Source organism: Aphelocoma coerulescens, chromosome 1, assembly GCF_041296385.1.
Source record: "Aphelocoma coerulescens isolate FSJ_1873_10779 chromosome 1, UR_Acoe_1.0, whole genome shotgun sequence".
Lineage (NCBI taxonomy): Eukaryota > Metazoa > Chordata > Aves > Passeriformes > Corvidae > Aphelocoma > Aphelocoma coerulescens.
In genome coordinates, this window is record NC_091013.1 from 7,567,025 (window position 1) to 7,590,269 (window position 23,245).

At 37.5% G+C, this 23,245-nt stretch overlaps 1 protein-coding gene across 2 annotated transcripts in view; it reads right to left on the reverse strand.

Annotated features, from left to right (window-relative positions):
• The window catches only part of USP9X (ubiquitin specific peptidase 9 X-linked), a 96,270-nt gene that overhangs the window by 11,620 nt on the left and 61,405 nt on the right, over positions 1 to 23,245 (reverse strand). The window contains exons 24-38 of one of the 2 annotated variants that reach the window (XM_069027638.1): positions 20,688 to 20,813; positions 18,401 to 18,526; positions 15,546 to 15,712; positions 12,109 to 12,217; positions 11,366 to 11,512; positions 11,098 to 11,244; positions 10,106 to 10,313; positions 7,550 to 7,770; positions 6,955 to 7,145; positions 6,356 to 6,529; positions 4,299 to 4,440; positions 3,372 to 4,122; positions 2,732 to 2,855; positions 1,284 to 1,509; positions 55 to 184 (exon numbers count right to left, since the gene is read on the reverse strand). In XM_069027638.1, coding sequence (XP_068883739.1) covers positions 55 to 184; positions 1,284 to 1,509; positions 2,732 to 2,855; positions 3,372 to 4,122; positions 4,299 to 4,440; positions 6,356 to 6,529; positions 6,955 to 7,145; positions 7,550 to 7,770; positions 10,106 to 10,313; positions 11,098 to 11,244; positions 11,366 to 11,512; positions 12,109 to 12,217; positions 15,546 to 15,712; positions 18,401 to 18,526; positions 20,688 to 20,813 — 2,989 coding nt within the window. Of the gene's footprint in view, positions 1 to 54; positions 185 to 1,283; positions 1,510 to 2,731; positions 2,856 to 3,371; positions 4,123 to 4,298; positions 4,441 to 6,355; positions 6,530 to 6,954; positions 7,146 to 7,549; positions 7,771 to 10,090; positions 10,314 to 11,097; positions 11,245 to 11,365; positions 11,513 to 12,108; positions 12,218 to 15,545; positions 15,713 to 18,400; positions 18,527 to 20,687; positions 20,814 to 23,245 lie in introns of both variants that reach the window. The other variant, XM_069027558.1, reaches the window with a different exon arrangement.

Genomic DNA, 23,245 nt, shown 5'->3' on the forward strand with positions numbered 1-23,245 from the left:
CATTAATAAAGCCTCAGTTTATTATAGTTTCATCAGTTAAAGCAATATGCTTACCTAGATTGGCATACATCACAAACAGATTGAAATACTGCTGCAAGTGGCGCCCGTGTTCGGATACTTCCCTTCTTAGAAGATTTAGTACCGCCCTCAGTAAGTGATCACTTAAACTTAAGTTATCATAAGCCTACAGAAAGAAAAAAATTCTACTGTTAGTGACTGAACCTATCATATCTTTATTTAGTTTATACTTTTTACTATGATAGAGAACAGAACTGGTTAAAAGGTATGGGATTCATACAAGCTCCATACAAGTACCAGCAGCTGGTTAGTCTTCTGTGTCTCACACAGAGAAAAAGACAGACAGGGAGTAAGACTCCCATTACTCAATACCATGTAAATCCAAGAAATTAGGCAGCTATAAAAACTTCTAACTGGGCTTTTTTTTCCAATAGCAGACAGGCCTAAATACTCAAGAAACACACATGCAATTCCATTGTTAACTTCATAGACTAAGACAACCAAATCACCTCTACAGGTGTATCTCAAATACCCTGTGATACAAAATACTTCCTAAGCCTGTGTAACTTTAATTTTACACAAATTCTTTTGCTGGACACAGTAATGAAAACATTCTGAGAAGGTGAGTAAAACCATGTAAGCAAAAAGTGCCTCACCACAGACATTACAAACATGACAAAGCAAAGGCTCAAAAAGGTTATCTTTTTTAACAGAGTCCAAACAAAGCCATTGTTATCACAAGTATTACAGTAAGATATAGGCGTTTTTTTTTGTTTGTCAGTTCTAGGTGTGTAAAATCAGGCAATTCACTGTCTACTCCTACACCAAGTTACAATTTTTGACAATTTCACTGTTGCAAGATACATGGGATTAAACTTACTGAACTCCTGCAGATTTTCAGGTTAGTGTTAGCTTGTTTGCGGGGGCTTGTTTGTTTGTTTTGAAGTTCTAAATAAAAACAAGGGTTCACTTCCCTACACATTACTTCACTAAAATAGCCACTGCTTTTATTTTGCAGGTTTCACACTCCCAACTCAAAGCTCCCACTGAGCCTTCACAGAGATTTACAAATGAGGGGAAACTGAAGCCCTCTGACAGCAACTCTCTCACTAACTGGTTGAGTTATATCCTGTTTTGTAGTGCAAAATGGGCTGTACAGCTTTCCAGCCAACACTGATGCATCTACTCCAGAGTTTACTTCACACTAAATGCTTATGATGAAGAAAGAGTAAGTTTCAAAAGCTTTTCGTTAGAAAATTAAATACCTGACTGGAAGGTCCAGGAGAGGCAAAAGGTGATTGACATGGTCCGTCTTGCAATGAAAAATGTGCAATAAATACTATAAGTTTTGCAAATGCACCCCTCACTTCTGCACTGGGGCATTCCAGGAGATACTCAGAGAAGCGGTTTGAAACATTAAAAAGGACGTTGTGTGCAAACCAGAAGCGTACATTCTTGCTGTGACGGAGGAGGATGCACAGGGCATCATACCTGAAACAGGAGATGGCACCATTATGACCAAATGCAGACATCAGTGAATTCTGGCAGACATGTTCTTTTGCAGAGTTTGAAGAAAATACATGTTACAGGTGATCCGCAAACATTTTTGTTCACAAAATGATTCTAATCAGATAATTTGTAGTTCTTATAGTGATACTCTTATGAGCAATCACAAATGGAAGATAACCTTCAATTAAAAACCTAACACTTAACTGTAGCATTTTACTTCTATCACCTGTAAGAATTAAGACAGCATTACACCCCCTAAACTACTCCTCAAAGCAGGTCCTATTTTGCAGCCACCATTCTCTCTGTACTGCAACTGGGGAAGAGGGTGAGCAGCAGAGAACACAGGTGGATTTCATAAGCTGTGTATACAACACATAATTAAATATGTAACCTAACAAGAATTTATAGTCTCATTTACAGATCTTAAAAAACCCCACAAAATGAAAAACCAATACCCAAAGACTAAAATATATTTCAGAGAGGGTCTTGCATTACTCTGTCCTTCCAGCAGGAATATTTCAACTATTTTTGATCTCTTAAAATAAAAGGAGTAACTTAAGCTACTCTAGAAGTTGCTACTGGAGGTACAAATTTGCCATGTATTACACAACTACTTACTAGTAACTAGCTGGTAAACTACCAGCCAGGAATAATAGATTTTCTCTCCAATTTGACCAGTAGTAAGGCATACTCCTTTCCCCAGCAGAGAATAACCCAGCTTAAGGACTAAAATGACTAAGATAGGACTGTTTGTCACAGTGTGGATTTGAATTACAGGCCCTGTAGCAATGTACATAAAATACCCTGCCAACAGTGTCTCAGACACTATATACATGTTTCACAAACAGAATACAAATATACGCTGCAACAATGGGCTGTAAAGAGCATTGTTAAGAACTACTCAAACAATGTAAAAACCATTCTGAATTTGTCAGAAAACATAACCTGTTAGTTCTGTGCTAGTGACAGCTTCCATTCTTTTATTCTTTTTAAAAGACAGACAAAAAGACACATTTAAGCTCTGTTGGAAAATTAGATTTGAAGCTGTTCAGATCAGCCGGATGTTTTAAGGCTCCAATTCTTCCCAGTATCTTCTACTCAAATTTTCCCCCTTTACATGTGCACCTTCACCATGTATCTAAATGGGATCTTTTAAGAGACATCAAACTTCCAAAATTGTAATTATTGTTAAAAGACAAAATACCAATCACTAGCAGGGCCACGGACTATTTTCTTTGTATGAAATCCTGTGGTGAAGAGAAATCTAGCAGCAAGCTGAATACTAATCATAGTTATTTCTTCTGCTTCAGGCAACAGATGATCTTGTCCTAAAGAAAAATCAGAATACTCACATGTAGACAAAGTAAAAGCAACTTTTAATAATTTAACTGATTTCAGATTACTGTTTTGTCTGACATGGTGTCCCAATTTTAGAAGAAACTGGATCAAAATAGCCTCTAGCTTCTATAATGTATCATTTGAAAATGTAAGCTTTAATACAGGTACCTGGAGGCTAACATGTCTGACTTTTATAAATTCAGCATCTCACCTTTGAGAACTGTTTTCAACAAAAGAGCCCTCAAACTTGAGTATTTTAACTTGATTTAGTACAGCAACTGAGTAATAGCTGATAGTTCATCAAAGTATTTTGTGCTAAATATGCTGGCAAGTTTATCACTGAGGAACAACTGAACAGCAAGTGTCTAACTGCAGAAGTCCATAAGGACAAGAGTATTCAAAGCAGGACACACCAAATTTTCACTGGCTAGATAAATCCTTGGCCACACAAACCAAAATTCTTCTTGCAAGAAATGAATCCATAATTATCACACTACCATACTAACCTGGAGGAGGATTTAGGTAGACACTATTACAAGTAAGCAACTTCTTTATGAACTGGAAATATTCCAGGCTGTACTGCATCCGATTGTGCATGAACTGCACGTTCTGCTTCCGCACGCTTCGCTCAATGGCTGAGGGCATTTTAATCTGGTGGGGTTTAGTGGTGATAGCGATTTCTGAAATATATTTTATTAGTTCATTGTCTTTGTCTATCGTGTCCATGCGTTCATAAAAAAGAATGTAAGCATTCCACCACCTCTTCTGGCGCCTGTAGGACATTCGTTTCATCATGTGGTCAAACACTTCGCCCATGTACTCTCCCCCAAAACACTGGTTTTTCATTTCTTCATCGTCATCCATTTTACACTCTGTCACATCTCCATCATCAAATTTGTACCACCGATTCTTCTCACCATCTCCACCATTCCTCTGGATAATGTAGGAGTAGTAATGTCCACCGCTGGCCTGGCCGCTGTGCACAAGTACACCCACAAGTCTGTACTTTGTGCTCCCAGAGTGTTCATTTTCTGACTGCTCATTTTGTATTATCTGATTTTCAGGATTCACATCATCCCCTTCCAATTTTGCTACACCTGCCACCGTGTAAGGTTCCATGTCCAGTTCTCGTGGAAATTCAAAATAATCATTGAATTTGATTGCACATTCCCTTTCCCAGTCATAATCAAATCGTTTCAACTGGATTGCAAGAACTGGAGGCAACTTCTTAATCAACAAGCGTTTCACTGTATCCACCTAAAAAAGGACGTGAACAGTTACCAGCTCTCAAATTTCCATTCATTTACTCTCACCAAATACCAAACTGAGTAATGAAAAGACGACTTTTCTTCCCTGAACGTGAACTAAGGCTGAACATAGTACAGCTGTAACATCACAGTTGCATACAAATTAAATATATAAGGAAGCATTACCTTTTTGTTGCATTTTTCACAATGATATGCATTTGCACCTTCCAATAAATCTCCTTTGACGTACTGTTCCAAAGAATCAAGAAGGTTTTGGTGATTCCTTATATCTACATTCAGAGTTGTGAAGGATTCCTCACATTCATACCTAGGAATGAATAGGTAAATGCATGAGAAAGGTAGGAACGTGTTCAACTTCTTATGTTTTACAGGTGCTACAGTGCGTAAGCAGTACAAGAACGGAACTCTTTTTTACTGCAGTTTTCCTACAGTTACATTACAGTAGCTGCACACCACATTTTTATGGTCAGGAATTAGACTGATAAACACAAATACTGTATCACACCTAAAGACAACAGTTCAAAACAGATGCCAATTCAGCAAAAAACCAAACAAAAAGTCTTTTTATTTTCTATGTAAAAATCTCTGAACCGCCATCTTTATAAAATCTTTTTGCATGTTTATGACTGGCTTTCACACTGTGTTCTAAATATAATCCACAAACAGATCTCTAGCAATGAACTAGCAATGCTTGAGAGACAACCAGCTGATACATCCTGGAAACAACTTTTTGTTTTTAAAGATAAAGAAGTGATGAATAAATTTAAAAAGCTGCATCTATTCCAGTGTAACCCTGAAGGGCTTGTTTTCCTGATATGCAATCAAGCCTTCAAAGACTGAATAAATAAATATTTAGAAACACTTCAACCAACAGCAATATTCATTCATCCATTAAATAACTTACAAAATATAGAAAGGCTGTCAATTTGCCATATACAAATACACAGTTTAGTTATCATGAGTTTTCTCCTCCCTAAACTACAATCAGGGTAACATTTTTATTAATAAGCACAACTACGCAAATCCAGTAGAGCTCCAAAAACACAGAAAATACTTCAGGATAGTACATAATATCAGGAATGAATGGTAATTCATGTTGCTTCTCCTCTGCATCTGCCATTTAATTACCCATTGCATATAAAGTAAAATCAGTGCTATCATTTTACCTTGCAGTATTTCAATGCACTTCTAGTCACTCATTGTAGCCCACGAAACCTAAGATGTTCACTTTACAAATTCTTCTTATTCATACATTAGCTCAATTGAAGTTGAAAGATTATCTCAATAAAATCCTTTTGTATCATTTTCCCCTGTCTTTTAATTGCTAACTGAAGGCTAAAGGAAATGGTCAGCTTTCAAAATAGAGACTATTTGCAATGGCAATATACAGAGATCTGTATTGTTAAAGAATCACGCATGATCTGAACAGTAGGAAGGCCAACTGATAGTGACAGAAATTAAATACAATAATAAAACAAAGCCAGATGTAAAAAAGCATAAGTTGATCATTAGGCCATCCTGAATCTTGCATGCAATTTTAACCATCCATCTCAAAAAGAGAGATAGATTAAAAAGTCTAGGGAATCACAACTTTACAATGCCTAGTTCTATTCCTTCATTAACAACCATCATCAAAACAGTGAGCTACAGACCTGCAGTTTGATTTGGCATGGGTGATTTCTTACACACCTTCTACAAAGCTGAGTTTCAGTATTCACATTTAAAGCTAACTACAAATACAGCAGGAACCTTAAGACAAAGATGAACCTCCTATACCACTGTCCTTAATTAGAGGTTAAGTAAGTGAGTATGTGAGTATGTTCATAGTGAGCATGAAGAGTTTTACTCACTGGAACTCAAGATTCCTACTTGGCTCAGCTCTAAACACACACTATGGAAAACCAAAGACAGAAACAATTTTTGGCCAGGTATTAAAATTTTCTACATTGCATTTGGCCTCTATAATTGTTTTCACTTTTAACATGAAAAAGCTTTTTTTTTCCTGCCTTGATCAATACACAATGCTTCACATACTATCTGTGAAGTAGAAGCAATAATGACTAAGTAAGTGCCTGTAGACAAATGAATGTTCATCTGCAGAAAAAAATAAGGTAGCAAAATCTATTAGCTTAAAAAACCCACTCTTTGACTTTAATTGCTTTTATAGGGATACAAACATGGGCTGTTTTTCTGTAAAAAGGATTAAAATCTTCAACACTTACCGATGTGGGCATCCTTGACAAATCTTCTGATCAGCAAAGGACCCTCCTAAAACTTTACTTAACATTGCTGGATGGCCCAAAGCTTTTAAAGCTTCATCTAAGCTGTCCACCAAGGAATTAAAAAATTCTAAAGCATCGTGTTGTTCACGTAGATTTACAGGTTCACCCCAAAGTCTGAAAATGAAAGCACATTTTGTCAAAATTTTTTTGTTTTGTTCACCAATAATTTCTTTTAGGAAAAAAAAAAATTATTCAAGCTACTAATCCCTCCTCCTTAAAGAGCCAAACTACTGGTTTTTGATGTACTATACGCCCTGTTGTTCTGTCCCCGACACTTTCTGGTAAGTACAAAAACATGGTCTTGTGTATAACTTTATACTTAATTCAGTGTCTCACTATCAAAAACTGCTAAAATTCAAAATAACCATCCTGCTGTAAACCTAAATGTATTAATAGACTTCTACAGAATGGTGAAAAAGCATATGAAGTTGCACAACTTCTGCTAATTTACACTTTACATCACTGCCATTCTACTATGATTAGTTTTGTTGTACTTAGTGGTCCAGTGAACAAACATCAATACTCAATTTTCTACTTACCTAAACTGTTTCCAAAATCCTCTTGGTACATAGTACTGTAGCCTGGAAGCTGCTAAATGGCCAAAAATTACTTGGAGATGCCTCAAAACTCCAATATTGTACTCTTTTCTGTCTTCAGTTTTGCTCAGTGCTGGTTTGTCTTCATACTGATGTGGATAACCAAACACATCATCTCGCGGGTCAACATTGCTCTGAAAAGCAGAAGAAAATTTGTGCAATTCACTTTCATATGTAGCTGTCCCATAGTTAGTTGCATCCTTTGTTTAATTCGACAATCTGAGGTGTTTCACACTCTCAGCTGAAAATGCAAATACTGTCTTTGTTTGCATTAACAGAGTTGCGGTGGCAGAAATAAGGTGCAGTGCTCTCCAGTACAAAACCACGAGGAGGAATTCTGGAAACACTGCTACCTGGATCTTCTCAAGTGCCCCTCTGACAGTGAACCTATTCAAGTATGAAATATTATCCTATTTTCCCCATGGATATCAGTGGAAATCAAAGTAATTGATTGGCAACAGAAATTCATTATGACCTTTTCATAAAAAAAAAAAAATTACAATTTAAAGATTAGGTAATTCTATCTAATTAAATTTACCTCGTTGTCCTGCTTTTCATCCCCAGACATATCATCATCTACATCACTGCCTGTGCCTTCAATTGCAAGAATCCCATTCCTGATGGCTGGAATCATGTACAGCTGCTGAATGACAGAATTCATGTAACAAGTGGCACCAGCATTTTTCAGTCCCACAAATCCCTTTGGCGGTCGAGGCCCAACAGGTGGCAGATATTCCCATTCTGTGAGCGCTTCACAGGCTAAGAGAAAACAGCAGAATGTGGTCAAAGAACTGTTTTGTTATAAAATAAAGAGGACATTAATGCAGTACAAAGGGCAGTTGCATAAAATTATTTTTAGTCTGTATCACACTGCAATTTAATAAAAAACAATGTTCCATCAGAAAACTTAATTGCTAAAATTAACCCAACTTCTATGAAGGACAGTTCTATATGTAATCTTAACATTGTAGCATTTTCTTCTACTGCAATAACTAAAGAGGTGGCCAGACAAAAATTTAGTCTATTTATATGTGAAACAGAAGTCTTTCCTCAATATCAGCAAGTTTTTTAGCTGAACAATTCAGCTGAATGAATACAGAATATATAACCAGTTTATAAGCCTTTCAAAAATTATAATACTCTCAAAAATTTATAATCCTTAAAAAATTTACATTATTTCACTTAAGCCCCACTTCTACTTGCCAGGATGGGAAACAATTTTAGCAAATGCTATCTATATAACTTGATACATATTTTTTCCTCTTGAGTCTTCTCTCTCAGGTTCCTGACATCTCTTCAAGAACATTTACAATCACAGGTTTCCTATGCTGCTGTTCTGCAGTTTTAACACAAGAAGTTCTGATATAAGAGAGCATGCATATTTACAAGCAGACTTGGTATATGAATCACAGAGCATGCACAGTTCATACATGTGTTCTCTCTTCTGTCTGACATACCACAGAGATCTGCTGTTCTATTGTGCTTATCAAATACTTGAGTGGAACGAAATGCCATGAAATCCTTCTAATTGTGAGGTGATAAGAAATATACTACTTCCCAGCAGAAAAAAAGGGTGAAGAAGAAAGGATGAGGCAGAGGGGAAAACCATAAAGCTATGCTTTTAATTTATTCATCTGAGATGGAACCAAACAGAAGAAGATTGAAAAACCTCAAACAACTCATTGATAGCACCATCCAAGCAAGTAGCACTGCCATTCGGAGAGGTAGTGGACAACTTCCACCTTGGGATACTATTTTTAATTGCTTAGGGTTTTGGTAAATGTTATGAGTTTAAACCTTCTGTTAAATCACACAGTGGTTTGGGTTGGAAGGTCCTTTAAAGATCATCCAGTCCAACCCCCTCCCATGGGTCAGGACATCTTCCACTAAACCAGATTGCTCAGGGCCCCATCCAACCTGGGCTTGAATACTTCCAGGGATGGGGAATCCACAATGGGGCAACCTGTTCAGCATTCTCATAGTGAAGAACTTCTTCCTTGTGTTCAGTCTAAATCTACTCTCAGTTTAAAATCATTACCTTGTCCTCTATAACTACAGACCCTGGTACGAAAGTTTTCCTCCATCTTTTTTATAAGCCATGTTTAAGTAATGAAGGTCACAATAAGGTACCCCCAGAGGCTTCTCCAGGCTGAACAACCCCAACTCTCCCTGCCTTTCTCACCATATGAGCTTGGGTTTTCTTGGTTTGATGGTGTTTGGATTTTGTTTGGTTGGTGGTGGTGGTTTTTTTCTGTTTTCTCTTTCCCTGCTAGTATTACAGCAAAACATTTTTGCTACACCATATAGAGCTGGAGAAAATATGCTCCTGCTTGTTCATTTTTAAAAAAGTCTTACATGATTTTAGTGATAACAACAATCTATGCTAAAGATGAGCCTTTTGCCATCCTTGTGAAAATTAGCCCAAGTCTCACTTGACTATTGGGTTTTGAAGCACTAACAGACTGCAATCACTACAATCTTCCTCCACTGAGGGAGAAGGTTCTTTCAGTGCAGGGCTGTGCTGAGACAAGGCCAAAATGGAGCCTGAAAAAGGACTATGACAAGCAGAGAATGACTTCAGAACTAAAAAGAGAAACAGAACAGTGGACCTGTGCCTGTGTGTGGACAATGACGACAAATCAGGTGAGCAATCAAGAAATTGGCACTAAAACTAAGCTGAAGATACCTGGTGAGGCTCTGGGATTGGTTAGGAAGAGCCTGAAATGATGAGACAGAAGTAGAAGATACAGATAGAAAGAAGTTCCTGGGAGCTGTTATGGACAAAGGGGAGTAGTCAGAGACCGAAATAGGAAGGGTCAGACTGTGCAAGTGACTGGGGCTGGAATTTGGATGGGACCATGGAATGCAAGTCGGTACATTCACTGCATAAAGAAAAACAAAGGCTACACTGGCAAATTTTTCTAGATTTTCATAGCCTGATTTTGCAACATTAAAAGCAGCCACAAACAAACCATGAACTAAAAAACCCAGCATTTGGTTCACTGGATAATATAAACAAAACCTACACATGACATATACATTAAAGAGTAGAAAATAGATAATTAAAAGTATTACATACTAGTGATTGCTGTACCTATGTAATACATTTCAGTCAACGTGTCTACTATCTGTTTGAGATTTCGCACACATCCAACTGCTAGTGCAACTAGGAGCTCAAAGCCAGCATTAATAGTAGCTGGTGAACTACAGACTGGTATGGCCTGCTCAGCAGGCAATTCTCCATTTCTCATGTATTGTAGATAAACATTGGATGCTGGAAAGATGAAATCATCTATCAACTCCTGAAAAAAAAAGACAATAAATCACCTGTTACCATGGAAATTATTTTACAACAGAGTAAGGGCTATTACATAAATGAATGTCTGAGAACCAGAGGGGTACTTAAAAACAAAGTAAGAGTAAAAACTGAGACCAACACCACAATGAGCTTTTAAATTCAGAACAGAAGAACTCCATTCTAAAGTGGTTCCCTGCAAACCACCTCCCCACTTAAAGTTAAAAATAAATCTGTACTATTCTTGATGGATAAAAAAATTCTTTTGCAAAACCAGTATTATCTACAAAGCTCTTTATCAATTAGTGCTGAAAAACCAACACTCCTGTTCTATAATATCAGAGGTACAAACGAAACAAGTCTGATTAAAGAGATGCTCAGATGTGATGCATTTGTTCAAACCTGCCCTAAGCATTAATAGCACTAATTAGGAACGTGTGCGGGAAAGACATTACAGGGGTAATGAAGGAAAGCAGTCCTGTACAGGACTACCCTGTATCTATCTATCTCTGTGTGATGTTTGTCAAATACTGGAATACAGTAAGAATGAGAATGTTAAGTACACTTTATGAATGAAACACGGAATTTTAAAAATTATTTTTGAAGAAAACATTAAACTTCAATTAAAAGTATTTTTATGGATACAGACCATGAGATGTGAAGCTTCTTTTTACTTATTTACAGGTAAAAACAAACAACAAAAACCCCCCAAACATCCACCCCCCAAAAACCCCCCTAAAACGTCACAAAGACAAAAATTCCCCTCCATAGGTCAAAAAACTTGAACTTACTTTAATGAGATTAGCACCTCCTTTTTCACAACCAATATGGTATTTCTTCTCAGGTGTCTGGAATGCTAACAACTCTTTTGTTACTCCAAGGTGACCCTCTAAGATAGTTTCTTCAACACCTGTCTCCCCTGTTCTTTTTACTTCATCCTGCCATTTAAGAGAAAGTTAGGATACTCCAAACAGCAAATATTTACCAAGCTCAGAACTGTACTTTACAATAAAGCAGCAAAAACCTAATTATCAGGAATAAACTGATCCTAAAACTTACCCTAATCCTCTTAAGCCAGTCAATTTCATTATTGAGAAGAACTTCAGCATTGGGTACATTAATATTACTGTTGTAAGCATAGTTAAGAAGATGTCTTAAGAGGGTGAAGTAGTCTCCAGAATGCTTAGCTCTCTCTCTTGCAGTGCTCTGTGTAAACCAAAAGCAAATGAGAATTTATACACGCTTCTACTTACAGTGCAACACCAACATATTTCCCCTAAATCTGGCAATAAACATAAAAGAAAACAAGTGTAAGGTAATTTTTAACCTTTTAGAAGTTTACAATAGTATTTAGCTGTTAATGAATGACTTCTCAACTATTTTAGTAGCAATTTCTATACCTGAATGGGAGAAAGAAAACCAAATCAAAACTTATAATCAAACATTCAAGAGAGGCATGAGCATGGAGAACTGAAAAGCCCTGGCAGGACCAGTAGGAGAAGGCACTAACTGTAGGTATCTCTCTAAGCTGCTAATGTTTTTACTTAAAGGTTAGCAATCACCAAAGATCAAATGCAGACATTAAAGCCTCTTGTTCATGTTCTTATCAGAAAATACAAGAGAGTCCCTTTTCCCCTGATCTAGCTCAAATGGAAATCATCTGTGCTGCTTGCCTGTAGGTCAGAAGGAATCTATATTTCAGTGACTGTTGTTAATAGCAATTTGTCTTTTCTTGCAGGTATTTTGCCCTATTACTTTTTACAGACACTCCCATACTGAAGACTTTACCTCTGAAAACTTACCCCTAGAACAGTAAACAGCAGGGTAATGAAGAAAAGAAGAGGTCTCTGTCCCATGCAACACCTGGTAGCCATTAAAAAGAATTGCTCCTGTGCCATCTGACGAACGGTTCTGGAAATAATTTAATAGAAACATTAAATTCAATCTCCCTATCCAAACAGGACATTAATTAAATTTGTGTTTATCTGCTTAATGCCATTTTCTAAAACTGAACGTAATGTAAGAAACAGGAATAGTTTAATTATTCACTACCCATCACATTGTTTCTCCTTGCAGTGAAATTTCAGATGCATTAATTATATTACAAAACCTGTTCCACAAATCAAATATTTAAAGAAAAAGAAACTTAGAAACACCTAACACCACTACACCTTCACAACTGCCAGCAAATATTGCATAACACAACCATTTGCAATCCCAAATCATTTTTTTTTCTAATCAAGCACCAGTTGTACTTGGTAAGACAAACCAGAACTATTCCAGTAAAACTGCTTTTATGTGTCGCTGCAGCAGTTTGCTGAGTATCTTTGAAGTGATCAAAATTTATCATTAGTAAGATGTGAGAGATGATGACCTTCCTGAAAATTCAAGTGGCTATAATTAAAGGAAATTTTCCACCTCAGAATCTAATCTAATCACTGGAGCAATGCGGGAATGGATAAGGTTCAGTAAAAAAAAAAACTTAAGGCAAATCCCAAATCCTGTTCTTTCAAGTTGTAGGATTAATTGTCTGAGCAGTATGCCTTGTAAAAACTGTTAGGAAGAACTTTGTTTGTGTGGGAAGAGACTACAAATGAATGCTGAATTAATGATTTTATCAAAGTATCTCAGCATATGAAAAACTGAGTTTTGCAGAGTCTGGTTGGTGGGGCTGTCTTTGTTTTGTGGCCATGGAGTCAGGGTGGAAAGCACACCAAAGAATCCTATTCCCTTCCGAGTTTTTTCATGTGTGGTTAACTGTGGTTTCAAAGCCACATAAGGATGACCTTGAGGTCAGAGCAAAGACGCACCTGGCTGAGCACCCCATCTCTGGTACCATGCACAAAGGGAAGTGCACAAGAAGAAGGAATCATGCAGTGACACTTCTCCAGAATGTTCTCTCAGCTTCTAACAATCTGTGGTTCAGGAAGATTACCAAGAGCAGTATTTTATAGCCCTCACTGGACAAGTTCACAAAAGAACCCCTCAAACCATTTCCAAACTGAAGGGTTGCACTGCTTAAGTGTTATGCTCAAGAAGGTCTTACACAAAGAAACACAGTTCTCCCTTTGTTCTCCCTTTGCTACTTCTGATTTTAAGGGGTCTCTGTGGTATTCTCCTCCCACCATTCATCTCTCCTCCAATATGAAGTGCCCCCAGCTATTCAGCTGTTCCTCAGATGGAAGTCATTGAAGAGCTTTGATCTCCCTTGTCACCCTTCTCTGATCTTTGCAAGTTCTCCTACTCTGCTCTGAGTTGCAGCAGACCGTGTGGCAGGGCTGGTCTGTTTTGTTCTTAACAATAATTGACATTTTACGAGGTCTGATTGCTGAGCTGACATTTTTGTAGAACATCTCACAAAAAGCTATTTTAAGATACAATCCGTCAGCTGCTTGGGACACATCACACAGACACTCCTCAAGTCCGTGCATTTAAAGGCAGAATGAAATAGATAGAGGTGATATTTTCCTAATGTGAGAAATGTAACCAAGCGAACACGTGCCTCACACTGTTATGTTTCTGAGGAGCATGCAATGTTTGAACACAAGTATTATATTTTTGTGAAGCTGTAACAATCTAAGAGCTCTTAAGGAGTCATGAGAGGGATGCAGCTGCCTAAGCACAGGCATCTTGTGCTGTTTTAGACACATGATGACAGCACAGAGCTGGCACACAGGACATGAGCTGCATGATGAACTCGCACTCAGCAGGTGGAACAGTTGGAGGTCAAGCACCTCCCTTAGAGCTGCCAACCTGAATCCTGCCCTGTTGAGTGCTCCAGGACACAGGTTTCTGTATAGTTAACAGACAACAGTCTCTTCAGTGGGTATAAGTGCCATTGCTTTACACCAGCACAAAGAATTTTATTTATTTGGGCCACATACATGTGGCCACCAAACACTTTGCAGAAATCAGCAAAATACTTCTGGGTTCCAGGATTATTTAGGACTAGCTGTTCAGCTATCTCCTCTTAACTAAGGAGATACTGCTACAAAATCAATTACCTTGCACTCAGGGGACACCACTACAAAATCAATTATCTTGGAGGGGAAAAACTGCCCTAGCACTTAGTATTAAACATTTTGCATTCTGTTTCTCAATTTAGAGGTAGCATGGTTATGCTCTGAGGAAACAGAAGTCCCAATCTCAAACTCTGAAAAACAAACAATCCATCTGATCTTTTCTAGAAAGATCCTATTTGTGAGATCTGAACTTGATCATCTTCCTTGTCTTTTATGGTGCACCAAAAATATTTTCTCACATGCATATTTTTGCTCACATTGTTCTCTGATTGAATGTAGGAGATTAGAGAACAATTGTCATGGAAGGATATTCAGTTCTGTCTGGTATTTGCTAAACCTCCTCTGCATTACAAACACTGATTTGTTTCCACATTAATCCAGAAGAGGAACTTTTTAGCACCTTAGTTCAACTTCACCATCTTCTTTTACAAAGCAGTCTTCTGTTTCTACTCATGTTTATGCTATTCTATCATGTAACAATTAACAGCTGCACCATTCTAAGTGAGATTATCATACATATCACAAGTTTTACAGGCATATGAGAGAAAAGAGCTCAGAGCTAGCTTCTTGTACTGACAGTATAAATTATTTTTCCATACAACGCGTGATACAAGCAAGCTTCAGTGAAACTGAAAATTCAATACCCTTTTCCACAGGCTGCAAACTAATAAAGCTTGTGGTATTTCTGGTAACCTTCCACAGTTTCACCAGTGTGTGCAAAGAGTTCACTGTAACGAGATGCTCTGACGATACCATTGATCCTTTTGTTACGGCAAATATTCCTAAATGTAAGACTTTTCAACCTGTTTATCTAGAAAAGTCAAAAACTCCAAAACACAGTGCTCAAATTCACAGTGCTCAAATTCTGACCCCATTCATCTGAGAGCACCACAATCTGAATCCCTTTAAAACGTACCGAAAGGCTTAAGACACTACTAATTTCTGATCTCTCGCAATGAAAAGTTAGAATATTCATGAAACAACAGTAAATTAAAATTAACTCTTTAGTCACAGATAAAGCACCAGCAACCAAATTTAATAACATATAACAACTTTCCACCTGGATGGTTTCTGTAAACATCCACCCCAATGCTTCACGTGACAACTTCAGATGGGCTGAAGCCACTGCTCTGCATTTAGGCTTTATACTCATTATGAATTGTCAAATAATAGATGTGATACAAAAAAGAAAATAAAAGAACACCACCAAAACTTACTTGCTGTGACAGTGCAATAGTAAATCAATGATAAACGTCTGCCATGCCTTCTCTTTACTGAGTGCGTCCAGTGCCGTTGGAATCAAAGCAAAACACAGGGTCATCACCTCCAGTGCTTCACAGCAAACTTGTTCATCTTCCATGTCTGGTTCATTTCCTGCATTTGTCTGTGAAAACAAACAAGAGTGCACAAAATGGGTACAGCAAACAATCCCAAGAAACCCAACTGGCTCCAAGGTATATCACTAAAAACAAACACAAACCACAGCTTTGTGATTAGTGACTTAGTGATACTAAGTGATTATCAGTGCCAATTATTTATGCACTCCACTTAGATCCAAGCCAAAGCACTATGTGGGATGACTCGAACTTCCAGAACTGTGCTTCTCAAAGGAGGATTCCAAGCGTGAACTTATGGAGACAGAAGTTAAATAGGAAGCTTGTAGGCAACAATTACATCAGTTAGTACTGTTGGGAGTTTTTTCTTGGTTTGCATCTGGGTTTTTTTTTGTTTGGGATTTTTTTGTTTTGTTTTGTTTTTCTTTACTACTCAAAACATGGAGTTTAAAGCTTGGAAAACTCTTACTACTCAAACAGAGGAAGGCGCAGTGCTGTAAAATTCATCAATCCAGTTTTACAAGGCTTTGACACTCACAACTTATTTGACCAAAAGCTTTTTAATACTTTTAGAATTTATTAATCACTTTGCTATTTTTCAGAAACATGAAAGAGCTGTTTAAGTTTTAAACACAGCTGCTGTGGTGATTTTTGAAATAGAAAATAATATTACTGCTAATTGGTGCATAGGTTACTTCTTCAACTAAACACTTGAATTAATTGAGTTGATTTTGGCACATTTTTTCAAAATAAAAAGGAGAGGCAAGCCCTCTCCTCCATCTAGAAGTAATTACCTTCATGAAGTTCTGAAGAAACTGAATGTGAGCAGGTCTCAATTCATCATTTATAAATCATGAGTGCAGGTTTGCAACATTAACTAGAGGCATTTAATATTTGTTTTATATGTGGAAAGGTATCAAGATTAATTAGGCAGAAAGAAGGGATTACAATGCAGAGGAGAGAATTAATTGTGAACAGGCCAAAATATGCCTCACTCTGGCAACAAACACTATTTTGTCCATGCACAACAACTGAAAAATCAGAGGCAGTCACTGCACTGCAGCAGGAGGATGTGGCAGTTCTGACACAACTCAAGATCAGAAAGCAAATGCAGAATGCCTTCAACAAGTCCAGAACTGCACCTGCTCTGCACTGAAGCCCTGGTTAGAAAGGAAAATTATTTCTGCACAGCTGCAGGGATCCAGGAGAAAGGCAAAGAACATTTTATATTCAATGAAGTACTTCCCTGCACTCAGGCACCCAGAGCTGGGGGGTCTGTACATCATTATATTTAATCTTTATAAAGCTATCATAAAATTATTTCCTCTCATCTATAACCAGATACAGTTCTCTTAAACTGTGTCCTTTCTTCCACAATATTCCTCTATTTCTCGGATACTTTCCTCTCTTTTAATGTTATATTAACAAAGAGTACTTTATTTTCCCTGCTTATTTCTGCAATTCCTTCCTCTTTTGAATTTCCAATTTTTCCCCTTCAAATTTTATTTTCCTTTTGCACAGTATAAACCAAATGCAGCTGCCATTTATTACAAATGTCCATACAGGTGTCAGTAAGAATTAAAAAAAAAACCAAAAAAAACCACAAAATCCTTTGAAGGATGACTGATAATGCACAGCTTAAATTTCACCTTTTTAAAAACTCCAATTATTTTAAAGTATTTTTACAGAACTAAAATGTACAATTATTACCCAGAAAAAAGTTCAAAAAGTACATTTAGGTATGTTTTCTTTTAGGTATATCTTCTCTTGTGCACTACTGCTCTTAAAGCATCCTATGTATAGATACAAGCGCTTTTCTTTGTGTGCCTGGACTGTCACATGAACTAAACCATGTTTTATATGCAAGTATCAGCTAAAAAAACCCCCAATCCCAACTTTATTTCATGAAGAAGTCATGCTCACAGCAATAGAAGCAGATGCCATTAAAACACTATGAAAGCTAATGGAGAGGTGTTGCATTTTGCTGAAGTAAATATCCTTTCAATTGATCATTCAAGCACAACAGTGAATACACCAAGAATTAACCCTCCCTACATATTCCTTTTCCTTTTACTCTCAGGCAAGTATTGATGAGTACTAAACCTGATTTTGTAAGACAGAAAAAGGAAGATGCTTTTTTAAAATCACTGTCAAAATACAGATTATTATTTCCTGTAACTGTAAGCAACACTACTTAAACACAAGGTGTGTGATAATGTACTGATATAAAACTCCCAACTCCAAACTATTTGTGTAAACCACATGTGAAACAATGATTAAAAGAAAAAAGCTATACAGAATTAGCAATTATATGGTTTTTTCCAATTCTTCTCACATCATTTTGCTCTTCTTTCTCATTCTAGACTGCACATATGCCTTGAATCACTTCTGTAGAACAGACCTTTTAAGTTTAAAGAGTGGACAAATCAGCACTGCAGGAAATGCTTATTCCTTATTTAAATGCAGAACTAACTGGGCTGAAAACATGTTACAGCAGTTACAGAACTGGTGCATTTTTGAACTGACACCATATTCAAGTTACAATTCAACAATTACCAAGAAAAGGAATTTGGAATAGAAAATTAAGCTGTGTTATGAAAATGACGTGTACTAGATTCTGAAATACATCATTGTATCCACCTAAAAGCTCATCACACTGTAAGCCTGACCAGGTCAACATTCCCTTTGGTACACAAACAAACAGTTATTTAGGAAAGTAGTTGTTCAGGAGTTCTTACCTTTTCATAGATTTTACTAATTTCCTCATTTGAGCTGAAAACCAGCTGAACTGACCCACAACCTGATGCCCAAACAATTTTTTGTACTGCCCTGATAACACAGATGTCAGGGATGTATTTTGAAGCCTGAAAAAAAAGAGAAATTAACTAAAGCAACATTAAAATGCAGCTGCAAATAACACTACAATGGATTCTAATTTCCCACAAATGTATTTCATATAAAATTTAGGATTTAAAATGTTAAAACAAAGAATTTTTCCTTAAATAGGAAACAGGTGACATATCTTGAAGAGTAATTATACTTCAGTCATGTAAAATTTCATTTTTTAAAGTAGGATGTATGCAACTCTGATTCTAAGGCTTAGCAGAAACTACCAACTTCAATGCTAAAACCTTCTTTATTTAGGAAAAAAACCCAAGAAACTGCCAAGCATTCATCTGGAAGGCAGCCAGCCTCTTAAGCAATGTAAACTCTGATTCTAAGGCTTAGCAGAAACTACCAACTTCAATGCTAAAACCTTCTTTATTTAGGAAAAAAACCCAAGAAACCGCCAAGCATTCGTCTGGAAAGCAGCCAGCCTCTTAAGCAATGTAAAAAGTTGAACTTATTTTAGGGTTTCTCCCCATGCTGTGCTAGCTGATAGCCAGCTTGACAAACGGATGCTTATCAAGTATGTGATCATTATATAAAGGGATTGCTTCATGTCCAAGATACAGAGGTTTGAACATGAGTAAGAACACAGCTCATGTATCTTAGGAATGCAGAGTCACTCTTCAGTGTTTTGTGCATGGTCTGAGTTAACATCCAATGGTTTCTACTGATAAACACACATTACAAAACATACTACAACTGCTATTCTTTATAGTTCACATCAACTTTCAAAAAAAATACAAAACTTATCTGAAGTCTATATTCAAAATAGAATGTCCAAAAAATAGGTAATCTCTAAAAGCAGATGGCAGACTGTTCCCAAGGATTTCAAGTTTCATTTTTCTAAAGCTCAGACAATAAAAAAACGTGACTTTAAGAAGCTGAGCCAGTGAGGTATCTGCATCAGGAAACCTGAACAATGTGCATTCTTGTACTGATATGGAGTTTAACAGTCGTTGAAAGAAAAATAAAAGACATTTTATCTTTATTACAAGCAAAGCAACCTTACAGCAACAGTGCCACGAGAAAAATGATGGGGTTTTTTTAATCTCATTGTAGTTTCCAACTTTAAGTAGCAACATTTTTTAAAAAGGTGTAAGATTCCTCTGTGTGCTAAAGTCTTCTCTCTGGCCTATGGAAACTGTGTCAGATTAATTTTTTAAAATTGTGAGATCTGTTGAAAAGTGTTTTTGACCATTGAAACATGAAAAGGAAAAAAAAAACCTTTCAAAGGCAAACTACAATACGTAAGAAATTTAGATCTACAGCAGTATTCATAATTTCAGAAAATTACAGACAAAACTTCCACAGCAATACTGTTAAAGACATTCAGATTTTGTTTGCTTTGATGTGCTTGGTGAAAGAAAAATAGTATGTATTTATTAGCAGGCCTCTAAGAAAGACAAAGGCAGAATTCAAAAACCTTTCCTCACATCTCACCTCAAAAGACATTTCTTCTATGGAAGAAATTTAATTAAATCAGAGTTCAATTGGCTGATTTTACACCTATGGATGCAAAACCACCACTGACAGAAGGCAGATGGCTCAGTCCTGCAGTGCAGCACTTTGTGCTTTCTTTAGACACTGTCCTTGGTTCTCAAGAGACAGTGCACTTGTCAACACCAGGATGATAATACAATAATATCTTCTATCTAGACACCTCAGAAACATTTTGGACAGAGTTTTGCAGATATGCTATATGGTACAGAAAACCTGTATTTATGGCTTCCACTTTGGAAACTGAGGGATCCTGATGCACATGGAAGAGGAAGCTCAAGCAGTTGTGATTTTAGCTCCTGCTGCATTCAGCCGAATTCACTGATGTGTTCACTAACATGACTCATGATTCCAGATCCAAATGAGCTTTGGCCACACCACACAGATAAGACCACTACGTTTGCAAAGCATATTCTTTAGCCTTACTGAGGTTTTCATTTGAATCATTAATGTATCTTCAATATATAAAGATACACTGGCAATGATTTGAGACTTTTCTCTTTCATATGAAGATTACCTAAAACATTTCACGACATTTTAAAAGGAAAATCCATGTCTTACAGAGCATTAAATTTAAGGATTAAAAATATAGAAAAGATGCTATAAGGAAAAAGGTGATACAGAAAGGAATTCACCAACCTCATCAGATATTTGCTGTGCAAGACGTATTGCTACATTTCTCAGCATGCATTCTGAAGTTGGATTAGGAATGTTTTGTAGGGCATTTTGTAGCACCACTGCCTGGTCATGCGTAGCCTGGTTTATCTGGAAGAAAGTATTTCTCATACTTACTTTTACATGAGAAAAAAAAGCAAGAAGATATGAAGATCTAAAGTAACTAGGAAAGATTTGGTAGAAGTAGGTAAGATGTTGGAAGGAAAACTACTTAGTGCAAATGCCAACAGAAATAAACCTTCTCATTTTCAAACAGATACCATCACACCTGAAGACACTATGCTGCAGTGTAGGATCACAGAGTACAAGCAGTTAAGAGAAAAGGCACTTGCACCAAACTTATTAGGTCTGGGGGCTTGTTTATTGATCAGATTATTTTAAGTTAACAGAATTTTTTTCTGTTACAATGCCTCCTTCCCTTTCAGTTGATGTGGGAAAGAAAGGGTTTGGCAATACACTGGGCCTCCCTCTAGATTAGATAATAGTGTCCAGACAGAACATGGCTGAAGTTTTTATTATACTGAAATACATTTTAAAGCATTTGAGTTAGTTTACTCTTGAAGAATTCTGTTTGAAATTATCCCTCCTGTTTTCGATAACAGTTTCAAAACAGAAACAGCAAGACAAGTTTTTATCTTTTCTGTATTGGTTTGAGCATAGATCCCTCTCTCCTTAGTCTGCCAGAGCTTCGTAGTTTTGACAGTTCAAATCTGAAATGGTTGTTTCCTTGTCACAGACAAACAAAAGATGGTTTGCTGTGGTTTCAAGTTAAAACAAAAGAGTTTCTTCATTTTCCTGTACCAGTTAATTCAAAAAGCCCATCTCAAATGCTGCCCAAAAGACACACTGTGAGGTTGCTGTGTAAGGTCTGGTGTTGGTCACATCCCTTGTTTTGTCAGCTTCACTATGACACTTGATTCAGGGAGCAAAGTTACAGAACCTCCACTGAAGACTAACAGAGCTTCCACAGTCAATCAGCTATTGGATGCTACTGGAACTGATCGACAGCAATATATGGGGCAAATCAGGTTCTGTGTACCATAACACTGAATTTAACAACATTAGTAATTAAACGTTCTATGAAAACAAGGAAGAAAGTAAAAATTTTAAAGGTATTACTGACAGCAAAAGACCAATAACTGAAAGATACAGACACATAACCTTGGCTGCCTCCTCCTCTTAAATACTGATGGAAAGCCAAGAGAGAAAGTTACGCTTTGGGGCTTATGCGTTAGGTAAGAGAAATGAAAGGCTTTAACAAATCTCACCTGCATCCCAGGGGAATAAAAAATACCAAAGTCCTTCAAAGAGGATGATGGTGACAAGAAGAATAACCATGCTTTTCCCAACAAATCAGTTATTATTAAATCAGATGTTTGCAACTCTAAATAGTGAAAGTCAGCAATTGTGGACAAATGTTGCCTCTTCCTAAGAAGTCAGCCTAAGTCTGTTTCAAACAATACTTCAAAACTCAAGTGATGTTATGTCTGATGCACTTTACATAAGTGTTGTAAGAAAGCAGGGCAGTAAAATTTACTCATTTAAAATAGATGAGATACAGGGTGGCAAACATGTCTGCCTTAATACACTCCTATTATACTGTAACATGAGACATAAAAAGGGATCTTCACTTCTTTGTAATCATTAAGAGTTATGATTTACTTGAAAAAGAATTAATTATATCTCTTCCAATAGATGCAGCTAACCAGCACAGGTATTTATTTTTGATGTTTAAGGGGAATGTACTTCTCTGATTCAGAGATGGATCTTAGTCAATATTGTGGAACAAAGGGCTCTGAAGTGGGGCACTCTGTGTATTATTGAGTACAGGTTGATAGATCAAGAAACTACTTGGGATGGAAACTCACAAATGGGGGATTCACATTTATCACAGAATATGCTGAGCTGGAAGGGACTCACAAGGATCATCCAGTCCCACTCCGGGCCCTGCACAGAACCATCCCCAGGAGTCACACCATGTGCCTGAGAGTATTGTCCAAACACTTCCTGGTGCTGTGACCACTGCCCTGGGGAGCCTGTTCCATGCCCAGCCACCCTCTGGGGGAAGAACTTTTTTCTAACCTCCCCCGACACAACCTCAGGCCATTCCCTTGGGTCCTGTCACTGTCACCACAGAGAAGAGATCAGTGCCTGCCCTTCCTCTTCCCCTCACCAGGAAATTGTTAACTGCAGTGAGGTCTCCCCTCAGCCTCCTCCAGGCTGAACACACCAAGAGCCCTCAGCTGGTCCTCACACAGCTTCCCCTCAAGGCCCTTCACCATCTTCGTTGCCCTCCCTTACATGCTCTCTAAGAGCTTCGTATCTTTCTTATATTGTGGTGTTCAAAACTGCCCCCAGCACTCGAGGTGAGCCCCCCGCCCCAGAGCAGAGCAGAGCAGAGCAGAGCAGAGCAGAGCAGGACAATCCCCTCCCTTGGCCGGCTGGCGACGCTGTGCCTGATGTCCCTCAGGACACAGATGTCCCTCCTGGCTGCCAGGGCACTGCTGACTCATATTCAACTG